Source organism: Mytilus edulis, chromosome 2 (assembly GCF_963676685.1).
Source record: "Mytilus edulis chromosome 2, xbMytEdul2.2, whole genome shotgun sequence".
Lineage (NCBI taxonomy): Eukaryota > Metazoa > Mollusca > Bivalvia > Mytilida > Mytilidae > Mytilus > Mytilus edulis.
This window is the reverse complement of record NC_092345.1, coordinates 33,570,859-33,587,643: the sequence shown is the minus strand read 5'-3', so window position 1 is coordinate 33,587,643 and position 16,785 is coordinate 33,570,859. Positions and strand designations below refer to the sequence as shown.

Below are 16,785 nucleotides of genomic sequence, written 5' to 3'. Positions count from 1 at the left end.
GTCCTTGATGAAGACCTTTCCCACATATTTCATGATGTGAAGAAAAGATATGATGAAATTTTACAACAAAAATTGATGTCATTAGCAGCAGTGACGAAGTTGGCCAGAAATGGTGTCCCTCCACTTCATCTTAGATTAGGGCATAACAGAAACTCTGGTTTAAAGTTATTATTAACTGATCTGCATATAAGATTAACAAACAAGAACTTAACATCTGTGATTAGTTTCCTGGAGAAAGAAGAGTGAATTACATGCTGTTAGCATCACTTGGCGTCCGTAGTTGTGTTATCAAATGGCAAAATTAAAGGATAAAACACATCAAACGAATGGACAACAACTGTCATATTCCAGACTTGTTATAGGCATTTACAAATATAGAAATTGGTGTATTGAACCTGGATTTATAGCGCTAAACCTCTCATTTTTATGACAGTAGCCTCAAATTCCGTTGCGTGAACAAAAGAGACATAATCGGTAAAATAGTTAAAATATGGTTACTGCAGTCATCACTGTGTTACAATATCAAGACAAACAAACATATACAAAAAAACACAAAAATCATGTAGACAACTCTCTCACAAACAAAAAAAAACATCGTAAAAATATAAGGGTATACACTTAAAGCAAAGGGTCACATCCTACTGAATCAACACAGCACGAGTAATAAACCCTGCATTTAATATAAAAAAAGAAGATGTGGTATGATCACCAATGAGAAATGTCTCCACAAGAGACCAAATGACACAGAAATTAACAACTATAGTCACTGGAGGGTCTTCAACAATGAGCAAAGCCATATGTTAATGTTCACTGCTTGAATAGCTTTACCTTTATTATTGTAGGGCCCTTTATATATAGTTTGATGTTCGGTTTGGGTCAAGGCTCTGAAATGAAGGTTGTAATTTGATCAAAACTAATTTTATTGTTAACATTTACTACGTTTTCTACATTGTGACTTTGTTGCAATGTTGTCTCATTAGCACTTATACCACATCTTCTTATTTAAATGTATTGACAAAAGGTCATTTCTGGATGCATGTCTTTCATCGGACAAGATCGTCAATTTCAAACGCCTTTATGACGTCATTTACCAGATAGAAGACGCGCCTGATTCCCTGCTCATTTGAAAATTTCCAGCACTTTCATAATCGTCATTCTGTAGGGTAGTATATAAATAAGTAATGTTCCGTAAGTACATAACCGTGATTGCCCTTTGACCGAGGGTGGATGACCATCCTTTCAGATTTTAATTTCCCTAATATTTTGTGCAGTATAAATTAAAACATTTTCACCCGCTTGCTCAACATGTGTTGGAAATTTCATTGCCTACATGTTTGTCACGTAGTGGTGACAGTCACATGACAGTTTCGTCTGAAAACCGTATCCCGGAACTGGACTATTGATTCAGATAAATCGGGCATAGAAAGGTTTTTCTTTGAAAGCCGTTCCGATAGTTGATGACTTCAAATTTCATCTTAATGGAACATTTGGCTTTAATGAACGTTTGATAAAATCGACTGATAATGACATTTCATGGTTGAATTTTACAGTAGCAAAGTTTTTTAAGGTGATTTTGCTCAATACAGTGTGATTGATCACCGTACTTATTAATTCGACTGACATCACCTACTAAGTCATATGTTTTTCTTTTCTCGTCAAACCGTAACGTCCCTTCAATGATAGCATCTCCTGGCTTTGTTTGAATGGTTATCTGGTAATCAATATAAGACTTAATGCGATCGCCATATTTATATGTCTTTCCGTATCGCAGCACTTTGTCGGCTGGTATTACAAGCAGAGCATAGTTTATAGACTTCAAGTACAATTTTTCACAAACGTCAAAAGAATGCCTTAAATTTTGGTTAATCTTAGATACAAAAGCATGACCAATTTGGATAATTGTCTTATTTTGAATATCTTATGTTGTAAGTTTAGAACAAGTACACCAATGAGGTAGGATACCAGCTTCGTCACAAGTTCTTTTTTCGGGAATTTCATGAAGTAAGCTCATTGATCGTTGCTTTGTCACTTGCTTTTTCTCAATTCCATTGAAATCTAAAATATGTTCTAATGTGGCAAAGATATCGAAAGGAGTTGTAAGTCTTCTTGCATTTATTTGCAAATTTCTGTGAACTTCTGGATACTTTTTAATGAACCATGAAGGGAATACAATCAGCATAAAAGGAAGACGTTCTTCCAATTTTCCAGCAAATGTTTCTCTAAAAGGGCAAAAAACGCATCCCATGATCACTGAAAAAGAATACAACTGTGTTTTTTAAGATATCATTTTCAAACAAGTCTTTGAAAAACTTAAGGTAAATTTTATCTGCTTTATATGTTTCGTGGAGATAATCATGTGTGAGCCTTGAAAAAAATGTAAAGGAAAAGTGTTGCTTAGACTGAAACATCGTAGCATATTTCTTTAAATAGTCTAGAACTATATCAGTTTCTGTTCTCCCATGTACACAATAGTGATTGGAATTCCAAACCTTTTTATTTTTTTTCCTTATCAAGACTTAAAGGCCTATTGAAGTAATCTCCTGGAGGTATATTAAATCCAGCTTTGTTACAATTAAAGATTGCTATATCAGGATAATCTTCGGCATAGAACGTTCTATACCCCTTTGCAGAATAATTGTTCCATATGAAATTATAGTTGTCCATTGGCACCAACCTTAATGATTCTTTCCGTGGTAATTCATTTACAAATTTTTCTGCTGTCATTGAAACTATATTTGGAAAAGTGTTATCAGCAACTTTATTATAGCCAAGTAAATCTATTGCGTTTTGTGTGTTTACTAAATATTTCCAAGTTTCCTTCATATAGCGTAGCATATTATTTCTAGCTATTGAATCAATACCCATCATCAAAACATTTAACTGCTCTTGTCGTGTGTTTGCAAACTTAATGGCATTTTTTTCACATCGATCCTCAACATCTGCTTTTAAATGAACAAAAGAGAAGAAATTTGTATACACGTCTAGACCACCTCCAGTGTAGCATTTAACACGAATGAATTCATTTGATATATCAGTACGATCTACGAATTCTTTACTTTCGTTTTTAAACATAAAAAAGTTGTGGTGACGCTTTTTATTGTATGGCCTCCAAATGACTTCATATTTGCAGTATTTCATTCTATTTTTAAGTTGCGAGTTATTAACAGCTTTCCAATTTATGAATATAGTATTTCCATTCGAGTATACTACATCATTGATGACGGCACACTTTAAGGCTGTTCCTTTTCTGAACATGTGTTTCAATGATTTATCAAACGGATCTATATACGGAATTTTGCACGCTGAAGTATCTACTAAAAAAGGGCCACTAGTATTTCTAAATTCAGTTATAGTAGGTAGACGTTCGTTTGATTCTAGAACCTTGTATTGGCTTGACCGAAAATGCTGGTAATATGCATAATAAACTGATATGAAAACTAAAAGTTTTAACATTAAAGAAAGGAAAATGCGTTGGTTCCTCATGTTCTGATTGCTACTCACGTCAGTTCTTTTGTTTTCACTGTATTATTAACAAATTGTATTGACATCTCCTATACAACTGAGTATTTTTTCTTTGAAAATGTATGCATTAATTACGTGATTGATTCAATTTAAGCTAAGCATCCATATTTTCAATCTTACCTGGAAAATAAAAAATATGTTTAAAATATTTTTTAAGAAAAGTCATAAACGATACAGACTTTATAATTGGAGACGCCGGATGCGTGTTTTGCTTACGAGACACTCATAAATGGGGCGAAAATCAAAACAGTCGGAAGATCAAATGAATGTAAAGTAGTAGAGAATTAAAATTTGAAAATAAATAAAACAAATGTACCAAATACAGCAAATGCCATTTATTATTATAGATATCCCAATTATAAATGTTTTGAATAATTTAAAAATTAAGAATCAATAAATTTACAGAAAATTATCAGATCAATAACATTTCATAATGTTCACGTCAACAACAAATTGCTGCTACCTTCTGGTCTAATCAAATAATCCCACGTATACATTTGATCATTTTATTTAAATGTTTACGATTTCATTTTTTAATCGTTATAGGGCAACGTCGGCAGTTTTCGACCACTTAACGGTAAATTCGATTGTGACGTCAGAGAAAAAACAATGGTCATCTTCACGTTACAAGTGGACATCTTTACATATTGGACATTATTTTCGTCGAAGAAACAATACTTAATTTTTGATAATTGCATTAGTAATGACTATTTTGACGTTGTTAAATATTCGGGTATTTTCGACCATGTTCGGGTATTTTCGACCACGGTCGGACATTTTCGACCACTTTCTAATTTCCTTCTGTCATATCACTGATAACAGTATATTCGGGTTCGACCCCAGAATCAATTGTTCATGAAGTGTTTAACTTTGATAATTATTTTGCCATCGTAAGTGGAGATAAACGGCCATTTAACTTCTCAAAGTGATACCGTTTCGGTATTCACACGAACGTTACAAGTTTTGATCAGCAACAGATATTATTCAGGCATGCAGGCTTTAAAAAAAATCAATGCTGTGTTTCTGAAAATTTCGAATTACCTGTTTTAAGCGGATTTCACAAGAAAAAATGAACCTCTACAACTGCTTGCACGGGGCTTGTGAATACTTGTGCGAATTTAAATTAATTGTCGTGACCTGTATTGATAAGATCAAATTGTCAGATGAATAAAGTAAGTGTTTCTTTGTGTGAATAATTATAGTGGTGCACGTGATATTGTTCATTCAGTGTGCCCTTTTACGGTCCATATAATTGATTGATAAAGAACACGCGCTTGAATATGCATTGAACACAAGAAGGCTTATATTATAGGACTAACATTATGCTATACCCCTCAAACAAATAAAAATAAAATAGTTTCTCCCTAAAGTTACGGCAAGTAATTATTTAAGACAAAAATGTATTTATCAGAAAAACGATTATAACAAATTGCCGATGCCACGCTGAATTTATCATTTTTCAAAATGTTCTGTATTCTAAGATAAAATACGGGACAATTAAACTAAAAAAATACGACGACAGTCCACACATACCCAACACAGAAAACTAAGAGTAAGCAACACAAACCCCACAAAGAACTAAAGACTGGACATCACTAACCCTACAAAAACTAAAGATTGTGCAACACGAAACCCACAAAAAACTAGACTGTGCAACACGAACCCCACAAAAACATAAGACTGCAACACGAATCCCACAAAAAACTAAAGATTGATCAACACGAGCCCCACAAAAACTAGACTGCAACAAGAACCACACAAAAAAACTAAAGACTGTGCAACACACACCCGTACCAAAGACTAATGACTCCCCAAAAAAATGTGTTCCAACTATCGAAAATAACAACAGATAATGCATCACAGTATACATGTAGCAATATTATTTTTTTAAATCATTGCACTGTAGTAATAAATATATAGAATTTGTAACAAGTCATACATTCATTTTGAAAATTTTGTCACATAATATATCTGACGGTTTTTAGAGGCAATCATCACACTCATATGGAAAGCTAACGATGTCGTCAATATGCACACAAGAAAAGTCAACACCAGAGCATTTTGCATGATAAAAGGAGGAGCAAATCTCGCAACATATATAAACATCGTCTGTTTCAAGTAAACACTTGGAACAAAGCCTGGAAGTAGTCGATTTCTCCGATTTCTTTTGTTTTTTGGATAATTTACGTTTCTTATTTTCTTCCATTCTTTTCTTTTTTTCGTTTTTTTCTCTTCCTTTTTAGCATTTTCCTCTTCCTTTAGTTTGCGTTTTAATTCTCTATCAATCTTACGCTTTTCTTTCATTTCCTGTTCATCTTCTTTCTGCTGTTTTCTATTCTCTAAAATTTTTATCATTTCCGATCCCGATACGGCTTTTGGTAGTACAGTGCGAGTTTTCTTTTTCTTGATAGTCTTTTGTTCACTTGGAGTAACAAGTAGGAGTTCAAAAGATGATGAAGGTGCTTTTTCACACGATTGTTTGTTTTCGTCTTTGTGTGGTGTTACATTGACATTGCATGGATTAACTTGTATGATGGTTTCTGGATAAAGACAAGGAGGATGATCATGCAATTTTTCAACTATTGTATGTGATGTTTCACATGAGACAGAGTCAAAAGTTTCAGATGGCATTAAAGCAATTTCTGTATCTGCCTCATCAGCAATTTGTACGGGTTCTTGATCTAGATTGTAGGTCCCAGAACTATTGGTAGCTGGACGACTATCAACCTGGGCATCTTTACAATTCATATCGTCGTCATTACCGAGATCCTGGTCTGGTTTTGCCCTGGCAAATACTTCAGATGGCTCGACTTTAGATTTATCTACACTTTCAACTGAAAATGGATAAAGCCCCGTATGACGGAAACCTTTAATTACTACATCAACTGTTGTTCCTTTTGCCCACGCCGACTTAAATACAGAAGCAAAGGTACCTTTTGTGACAAATTCACCCGGATTTTTGAACTGGTAATCTCTCACTGAATCTCTCCAGTGCTTCTTCAAAGGCCCAAACAGAGTAACATCACAAGGCTGTAATATATGACTTGCATGTTCGAGCAAACAGTACAATATAACATTCTCAGACTTACAAAGCTGAGCTGTTTCCAGACTAATATGACTAGTATGTCCATCCACCAGCAAAATAACCGGTAGCTTTACTTTTCGGTCCTTTATGGCAGTAATAAAATGATCACGCACCCAGGTGTAAAATAGTTCGGAATCCATCCAACCAGTCTTTGTCCGACCAAGTACTGCTTCAGTGAAACCTTCTAGTGGATTAAACCGGAAACGCTCCCCTGGAAATACAAGCATAGGTGGTAAGTAGTGTGCTGTTGCACTCATACATGCAAGAACTGTTATCTGTGATTTGTCAGCTGAACATGTTGAATACACATTCTTACTGCCTTTAGCAGCCAAAATTTTACCAGATTTTGGATCTTGCGGAAAACCACTTTCATCTGCGTTATATATGCGGGAAGCATCTTTCAATATATTTATTCCCTCTTCATAATTTTCCGTTAGGTACTTTGCAAAATCTTCAAACCACCATTTTATTTTTTGCCAAGATATAACTGCGCGTTCCTTACCAAGTTTCTGCGGATTGCGAGTAGAAATCTCAGGATGGCGTTTCATGAAAGCATATAACCAATCCTTACCCGGCAAATTATCTTTAAATGGTATTTTCCTACCGTCATGATCCAAAATTGTCTTCACCGTATACAGAAGTTGCTGTCTTGTTTGGCCATAGCCGATTTTTGCCATATCTATGACCCAGTGGACTAGCATTTCTTCCTCACTATCAAATAATACCGGACTAGGTCCTGATCTTGCTTGAAGACTAGATCTGCCATTAAGTTTGTCTATAATAGTAGTTTTTGGTACATTGTATTGTCGTAATGCGGATCGAATTGACATTGACTTATTTTCAACCATTTGTACTGCATTTTTGATATCCTCTAGAGCATAATTTCTGTACTTGTTTCGTTTCCCCATTGTATTTGAAAATCTGAAAGCAGAAAAGGGTGAGGTAAAAACCTGCTTAAACAAGAAATTGTGCCGACGCGATGATACATGTATTCATTGAAACTTAATCCAGGCGTTAACTTAAGGATGTATAAACGAGACGAAATGGGGTTAAATGGAAATCACTTATACTTGAAAATATCCTGTTTTTATCGCTTTTTAAATGTATCTATTTCATGTATCAATACGATTTTATTTTGCACATGTACATACAAATTTAGTAGACCCGATCATTTTGCATTTCCCAGACAAGTTAAATGAAGGAAATTATCATACACAGGATATTTGGAATATTACGGGACAAAGATGAAGCAAATAAAACAGACAGAAAAAACCCCAACCTGTAGCAACTGAGGCATTAAATTAAATACAAATATGATTACACACTTTCGAAAATACTAATATAATATAAACAAACAATGTGGAGAGTTGTTTCATTGGCACTCATACCACACTTTCTTAATTATATTAATACATGTACATTTTTAGAGTAAAAAAAGTTAACAAAAACATTTAAATTTTAACAACCTGGAAGGTGACCCAAGTGCACCACGAGAAAAACAAACACAACAGAGAAAACAGGTAGGAGTTGGTGGACATGGGGTCCCTGGGATAAGGGAGGCGATAATCGGGAGTAACTGGGAGTAAAATAAGGGGGTCGGGTTAAGGGGAATGAGAACAGGGAGTAAAGGGAAGGGATTGTTAGCTCAAGTTGATATTAAAAGAAGGGAAGTGGTGATTGCTACCCCTTGTCAAACCCCTCCCGTCCACCATCTTTTAGGGAGTATTTTATAAACGTCTTCGGGTTTTCTATTGACACGTAGACAAATTGCTTTGATTTCGCGGAGGTAAAAAATAAGTTTGGACTAAAAAATATCCTTTAAAAGCAGACTGCATTTTGATCTTGTTGCTCAGATAAAGTTTTGATTTTCTTATTTTCAGCTAGTAAAAAAAAAATACAATCACAGTGTATTCGACATTCCAATTGCGATAACATTGTCCTTCTGACTATGACATTGTCTATACAAGGTGCCCGATTTCGTTACGTCATTCATATTGTGACGTCACTGTAGCCTTGAAAAACGTAAACAAAGCGTCCATAGTAACACAAAATATACAAGACTGGTCGAAAATAGGCGAAATACGTGTGAAAGGGATATAAGTTGATTATCGGCAAAATATTTTTTAAAATGCGTCTGATTTATTCATTTATGTGTTCATTTTTATTCCCAGGAATTTAGCGAACAGTGTCATTAGGTTTTCATGCTTGAACAGTAGGTGTTTTTTACTAAAATCATTTGTTGAAAGACAGATATTTTTTAACACATGACGTAATACTTGTTTTTATCATGGCGAGATTTTCCACGACAACCGTTACAAATTATATAACTTACTACTTCTTTCCGTGAATTGCAGCTAACATAACCTTCCATGACAAATATTTAGTTCTGCAGATCTGCACGCGGAAACGATGCGGAAACGACGCCTCGCGTGCATGAAATCGCTCCCGAAATGTTTGGTGGTCGAAAACTGCCTCTGGTCGAAAATACCCGACAGTACTCTACATTGTATTGAAAAAATAACTCAGTTTTTAGATAAATCATTTTTAAAAAAACAAAAGTATTTTAGTTAAAGTTGGACCAATTTGGTTTTTACGTTGAATTGTCTATCCCAGAGGGGGGGGAAGAAGATCTAAGAAGCCATTTTCAGATTTATTGATGGTTTTTTTTTCCATTAACAATTGAAACTTTTTTATTGGGTTCAACATATTTTGTACAATATAAATTCATTGAAATCAATTTGATTACACTATGTTTACTAACTTTATTTAAGGTTTATGTATCCTTCTGTAGCCATTTTTGTACGAATTTTTCAAACCTCAATTGTATCAAACTAAAGATATAATAAATAATAGAGATAGAACTTTTTAGAACTTTTTGTAAAAAATAAACACTAGCACATCATAGAAAATCAAGTGAGTAATTTATGTTTCAAATTTTATAACAAAAATCTCTGTATTAAAGGCTGTGGATTTTCTATAAAAATCTTGATTTATTTGCCACAAAGTCCTCTTTTTCTATCAAATGCAATGGAACAGTAAAAAATAATGCTTTGCATCAAGTTTCCCCTTGGAACATGTACTAAATGGCCTATCTCTATTATTTATTATATCTGTAGTTTTGATACAATTGAGGTTTGAAAAATTCGTACAAAAATGGCTACAGAAGGATACATAAACCTTAATAACCTGAGGAAAATCAATAAACTGGTAAGGAAGTACACGATATAAATAGAGTGTATGAATAGTAATGTGGACATTCTGCATGATTAACGTTAATCAATAAAATTATGTTTTTTATGATGTTATATTTGTTATTCTCGTGGGATTTTGTCTGTTGCTTGGTCCGTTTTTGTGTGTGTTACATTGTAGTGTTGTGTCGTTGTTCTCCTCTTATATTTAAAGACCAAACAGCCTATTCATTTCTACCAGTGATTTTTCCTTAAAATTTTGTGTGAAGGTATTTCATGATTTCAGGAACAAAATATGAAGAAAAAAATCCGGGGTCACCGACTTAGTTTTGTCGCTATAGCAACCTCAGTTTCGTGTTTTCCCGAATATTAACATAATATGTGCTTGTTATATAAACTCTCCAAAAAATACTTTATATCAAGCCTACAAGCATAATTCTTGTTTCACGTTAAACAGTAGATTTGTATCTATCAAATACAGGTTCAAGAGTTTTAGACTCGTATTGTTTTGATCTTTAAAAATATGATTTATTTCATTCCCGCCAAAAATAAAACGTAAAAATGAAAAACGTTTCCAGTATTAAAAAATATCTACCAGTGATTTCTTCATAATAATTTCAAGAAGGAAAGTGCCATGTGTACTCTTCAAAATAAAGCAATAAAAAGCGTATGTCACCGACCTTTCAAAAAAGTTATAAGTAATTTTCATGTTTTTTTCTCGTTCATTTTGAAGAAAAGAGTTGTGTTTCTTCAGAACATTGCATCTGACGTCATAGTACAAACTTTCCTTGCTGGCGCACTATTTGAAAAAAAAAAATCGCAATTAATTGGACGTTTGAAACCTACATTTAAATTTCCAAGAATGACAACTATATTCACCTACTTTATTATCCGGTAATACAAGAGATTAAATGCATGTGTCAGTATCAGATCTTACGATGTTGCCGCACAATATTAACCTTCAGAAACACCATCCGTCGGAATGGAAAATTGTTTAAAATAACCTTTCACGCCGCTTTTGTTAGGAAAGTATGTCTTTGTCCTCTGTCCCACATAAGCAAAATGATTGAAAATAAAAAAAGAAATGAAAGATGGCACTGGTTAACTTACAGAGTATTTGACTATACCAGACTAGATGTGCTTGTTTCTTTTTCGCGTCAATTTCAGAAGATTGCCGTAACGAACTCATTCGGTACTGTTGAAAGACGGACATACAAAAGCATGGAAGGAGTTCTTTATACCATTATTTTTGCCGACCTAGGACGAACGTTTCGAAATTATTGCATCGAGTTTGTGAATTTATTATTTTAGAATAATTAAGATATTAGGAAATAAAAATTATAGGTATAATATATGAATGAAATTTTTGATTCCAAAACGTTATACATCTATCTTAAAATACAATCCTTTTATTACTACCTCATGTATTTTCAATAAACGAGACAGTAAATATAAATTACAAAAAGTTTTTGATTCAAAAATTAATTTAGAAATAATTTTCCGTTGAAAACTACAAAGTAAGATTTCTCCAACAGGATAAAATATAATAAATCTGAATTGCTCATTTTGGAAATTAAAACAAAGAAAAGGTTGTTGCCGGCATTGAAAATCGAAATTTGTTTTCAATCTTTCCGGTCACAGTTGTAGCTAAATGAAAGGGAGCGATTTTATTTAAGATATTATTCTTGGAGCAATTGTTTTTGTCATAAGTTAAACTTACAACAATTTAGTTTTAAACACCGAAAATTTTGATTTTAATTCACATTCACATTCGCTGAGTATTAGTTTTATTAATACTTTTTGCCTTACAGCTAAATTCCTAGTGCATGTAGAGTGAAACTTTGGTTGGCTTCCTTAATAAATGTTTACTCAAGCTCTGTTATTAAGATTGACATCTTTATATATAGGTATGTAAACCTGTATACATGCTATTTAATTGAATTGGACGTTATCAAAATATAATTATACAGAATATACAAACAAAGCAAGCAGGCAAACCAAAGTGTTGATCTACATACATTAGAAAATTAGCTGTAAGCTTCAGTGAGATTAGACAATATGTTTATCATTTCTCCTTAAGACAATTTGAAATGAAACAAATGACAAACAAAAATGACCCTTTGTTATCATTTTATTTTATTTTTACTATAAGATTTTGTCAAATAAGCAGTATAAATAAATTTTAACTTCATTGCAAGATCGGATATTATTTTACGAGAATCATCCAGACATCAGTTACATGCACATGTTGCCAGTATGTCAAAACTTTTAGGAATATTTGCTTATGGGCCTAACCTTATGAATACTCATTTTTTTTAATTTTTGAAAAATTGACACTAAAATTAGAAGGATCATTGCATAAGGAACATGTTTACTAAGTTTTAAGTTGATATGACTTCAACTTCGTCAAAAACTACCTTGACCAAAAACTGCAACCAAAAACTGCAACCAAAAACTTTAACCTGAAGCGGGACAGACGGACGGACGAACGAACGGACGCACAGACCAGAAAACATAATGCCCATAAATCGGGCAAAAAAAAACCTTTCACCTTACCTGTACACAATCGGCGCAAACCAAAGACAAAATCTACGCAAGTGAAGAAGAAAAAAAATGAAATGCAGATCGACGCAAATATAAGACAAAATCTACGCATGTGAAAGAATAAAAAACAAGTTAATGCAGAACGACGCAAATGCAAAAAGTCGAGATCAAAATTTTATTTTATTATTTTTATTAGAACGAAGGTTAAATATAGTGTAGTATCTTATGTGTCCATTTGTGTTAAATCTCCACAGGATGTTAAAGTAGCGCGACGCATAATAGTTCCTCTTTTCTTGGGAGACGTAGCGTACCTACGTAGCGTACACCATGTTAGAATCCGTGAAAAACGCGAAATTGGACGTTATAATTTGACGTTTTTTCATTGCTAGAAACAACGTCATAGAGCTTTTATGTCACTACCAAGTTGCGTTAGCTGATGCGCATAAACAATAGGCTGTTTGGTCTTTAATGCGTTTCCCTCAGTTTTAGTTCGTTACCCCGATTTTGTTTTTTGTCCATGGATTTATGAGTTTGAACATCGGTATACTACTGTTGCCTTTATTTACTGTGTATATTTGATAATTTTATTTAACAGTTTTCATTTCATTTTGATCGTTATGATACAAAAAAAAGCTAACTCGGTTTTTTTTATAATTTATTCAAAAACAGAAGCATTGTTTTGAGAGTTAGACAAATTTATTTTAAGTTAAATTTTATATGCCAGAGGGGGAAAAAGAAGGATAAAGAACCCAGATCCTCTAATGTCAGAGTAATTGATTATGTTCTTTCCATTTACAATCCAAACTTTTCTAATTGTGTTTCATAATTATATCCTCCAGATACAAAAAAAAAAGAGAACCAACAGACACGGCTTCTAAACATCATTTTTAGACTTATACCTCGAATTAATCATAAGCGGTCATCTCAATGTACACAACTCTATGGCAAAAGAGACGATTTTAATTTTGAAATTACCAATTCCACCCCTTAACCTAAGTAGCAATATACCAACTTCACCTGCATATGGGATATTAATTTTACAAATCGTTCGTTATTCAAGAGTTTAGAGCTTCATCTGTGCCTGAACAAAAATTTGATGAACCAGGGTTATGTCAACGAATTTAAAACAAATTATAAAGTATATGCTACCAATAAAGTCATTAATTTGGCGTTCACAATTCAAATGCTGGTACCTATGATGAGATTATTTCCAACAACGTTGTACCAAACTTTACTACTGGTATCTATGATTCTGGTATATTCATTACATATTTCGTACAACATAAATTCATCGTAATCAATTTGAACACCCTATATTGCTTTTCGTTAAATCCTCATAGATTAGAGGGTATGTGGTATGCGTGCCAATGAGACAACTCTCCATCCCAGTCACAGGTTGTAAAAGAAAAATCATTATAAATTAAAGTACGGACTTCAACATGGATCCTTAGCTCACATCAAACAGCAAGCTATCAGGGGCCCCATAAATGAGTACAATTCAAACGGCAAACTCAACGGTCTAATTTATATAAAAAACGAAAAAAAGAAACTCATGAACCACATCAACAAACGACAACTACTGAAATCAGAACAAAAACTGAGGTTTCTAACTTAGGTAATTTCAGGAGGCAAAAATAACCTTGAACCAAATCTCGCCAAATAGAATATTGCACAATGGTAAATGAAAATAATTTTGTTGTAAGGTATTCAGTATATTTGAAATTGCTTTTACAAGATAAGTATTGTTGCTGTTCATAGTACGGAAACAGGGGAGAAAATTGAAGCACTTATGAAAGCTGGTATAATTTTAAATATAGAGACGAGATATAACCCTTAATAGGTAAACATTAAATAACACAAAGCATTACAAATAGTACCAATATGTCAAATTAACAAGAAATTATGAGTTGAAAGCACTCGCATTTAATGAAAGCAAGTTAAATAATCCGGTAGGACAAATATAGTAGCATTACCGATTTTAAAGAAAGAAATATTTTTTAAAACAATACAAAATTCGTAATTTACCTTTGACTTTATATACAATACATTCAACTCTCTCAATACCAAAGCCGTACAGACTGATACGCAAAGAATATCGGATGTTGTTTGAAATACGTATACTACTTTTTTATTCAGATTCACGTTTAAATGTAGAAATTGTACATTTATAAAAATTACTTTTCCGTACAATATATGTGGTGATATGAAAATGTCAGTGTAACAGATATATAAACGAACAGTGTGCAGTGTTTACAGATGTTGAGACATAAACAAAATCAACGTTTTGAACAGCGTTATACTACCGATTATTTAGTTAATTTTCATAACCGTTGTCTTTTCATTTGTGTTTTTTTTCAAGATTTTAAATTTTGTAAGCGTTTATTTCGTTTTTTGTACTAAATAAATTAATTTTAATCAATTTGATCACACTATGTTTAATTACTAGTACATTATTTTATAATATTAGGAGAATCAATAAACTGTTGAGTAAATACAAGTTAAAGCGTGTATGGATAGTAATGTGGACATGTTGCATGATTAACGTTAATCAATCAAATTATCCAAAGTTCTTACTGTTTATATTTGATCATTTTATTCAACTGTTTTCTAATTTCATTTTGATCGTTATGATAGAAAATACCTATCACGGGTTTCAGATAAATCATTTAAAAAATAGAAGTACTTTATTTAAAGTTTGACCAATTTGGTTTTTACGTTTTAAATTCTATATAGATATAGGAAGATGTGGTGTGAGTGCCAATGAGACAACTCTCCATCCTAATATCAATTCTAAAAAAGAAACCATTATAGGTCAATGTACGGCCTTCAACACGGAGCCTTGGCTCACACCGAACAACAAGCTTTAAAGGGCCCCAAAATAACTAGTGTAAAACCATACAAACGAGAAAACCCACGGTCTAGTATATATAAAAAAACGAGAAACGAGAAACACGTTATGACAGAGTGAATAAACAGGATATCATATGGCCACGTGAAATTCAAGGAGGGTAAAAAAAATGGGGGTGTTTGATATGATAATCTTAACTAGCATTTTAGTACTGCAACCAGACTTCATTTGTTAAAACTTTAATGCACCAGAAGAACACACATCTTAATCATATATTGAGTACCCAGAGGGGTCACATTTTTCTCAAATTGGAGTGAAAGGTCAAGCATAAAAATATCAATATTACAACCACAAGGAAAAAAGATAAATTTTCTGATATTCATTCATCAAAATGCTACAAAAACGTTTCAATCAGCATATGCTGCATACAATGTCAAAACGACAAACTTGACTATTTATAAGAAAAGCTACAATTACAAATATTGAACTCTTTGATTTTTTTCAATTTATAATACAGCAAATTAGATTAGCCCTGACCTTTTCACTTTCATTAACTTTCATATTGCTTATCATTTTTTACTACAGTATATAATCTAATAAGTTTCTACACTGTAAAAAAACGGTTAAACAAACATATACAAAAAACACACAAATCATGTAGACAACTTTCTCACAAGCAAAAAACCCTATCGTAAAAATATAAGGGTACACACTAAAGGCACGGGGACAAATCCTACTGAATCAACACATCAGTAATATGCTAAGATATGATAGGGGAACAAATACTATGTTCCATAGAGGTATTCCAGTCTGATCAAAACCAATACAAGAAGCTCTTTTGGATTTTATTGAGTATTTAAAGAAATTCCCTCAACCCGTACTTGTAGGACACAATGCCTGTAATTTTGACATTCCCATTGTTTGCAATAGAATGGCTGAATTCAAATTATTTTCAGAATTTTCTTCTCATGTTTTTGGTTTTGTTCACACTCTGAAAATTTCACAAAGAATCTTCCAAAAGTCTGATGTTGGCAACTACAAGCAGGAAAATCTCGTCAGTAAACTTCTTACAAACTGCACATATCAAGTGCATGATGCAAAAGAAGATGTAAGAGTATAGTCAGAAAAAATAGAGAAGGAAGTCCTTGATGAAGACCTTTCCCACATATTTCATGATGTGAAGAAAAGATATGATGAAATTTTACAACAAAAAATGATGTCATAAGCAGCAGTGACGAAGTTGGCCAGAAATGGTGTCCCTCTACTTCATCTTAGATTAGGGCATAACAGAAACTCTGGTTTAAAGTTATTATTAACTGATCTGCATATAAGATTAACAAACAAGAACTTAACATCTGTGATTAGTTTCCTGGAGAAAGAAGAGTGAATTACATGCTGTTAGCATCACTTGGCGTCCGTAGTTGTCTTATCAAATGGCAAAATTAAAGGATAAAACACATCAAACGAATGGACAACAACTGTCATATTCCAGACTTGTTATAGGCATTTACAAATATAGAAATTGGTGTATTGAACCTGGATTTATAGCGCTAAACCTCTCATTTTTATGACAGTAGCCTCAAATTCCGTTGCGTGAA

General features: G+C 33.1%; 1 protein-coding gene across 1 annotated transcript; it reads right to left on the bottom strand.

Annotated features, from left to right (window-relative positions):
• Nucleotides 1–5,130: 5,130 nt before the first annotated feature.
• On the bottom strand, nucleotides 5,131–9,105 carry LOC139512013 (uncharacterized). The gene is made up of 2 exons (XM_071299316.1): nucleotides 8,940–9,105; nucleotides 5,131–7,528 (listed from the first exon to the last, which is right to left on the bottom strand). The coding sequence occupies exon 2, from the start codon at nucleotides 7,513–7,515 to the stop codon at nucleotides 5,464–5,466; it is 2,052 nt and encodes a 683-aa protein (XP_071155417.1). The 5' UTR covers nucleotides 7,516–7,528; nucleotides 8,940–9,105; the 3' UTR covers nucleotides 5,131–5,463.
• Between the last annotated feature and the right edge of the window lie 7,680 nt (nucleotides 9,106–16,785).

Coding starts and splice junctions, on each gene's coding strand:
- LOC139512013 (XM_071299316.1), bottom strand. CDS start 7,515: ATGGGGAAACGAAACAAGTACAGAAATTATGCTCTAGAGGATATCAAA.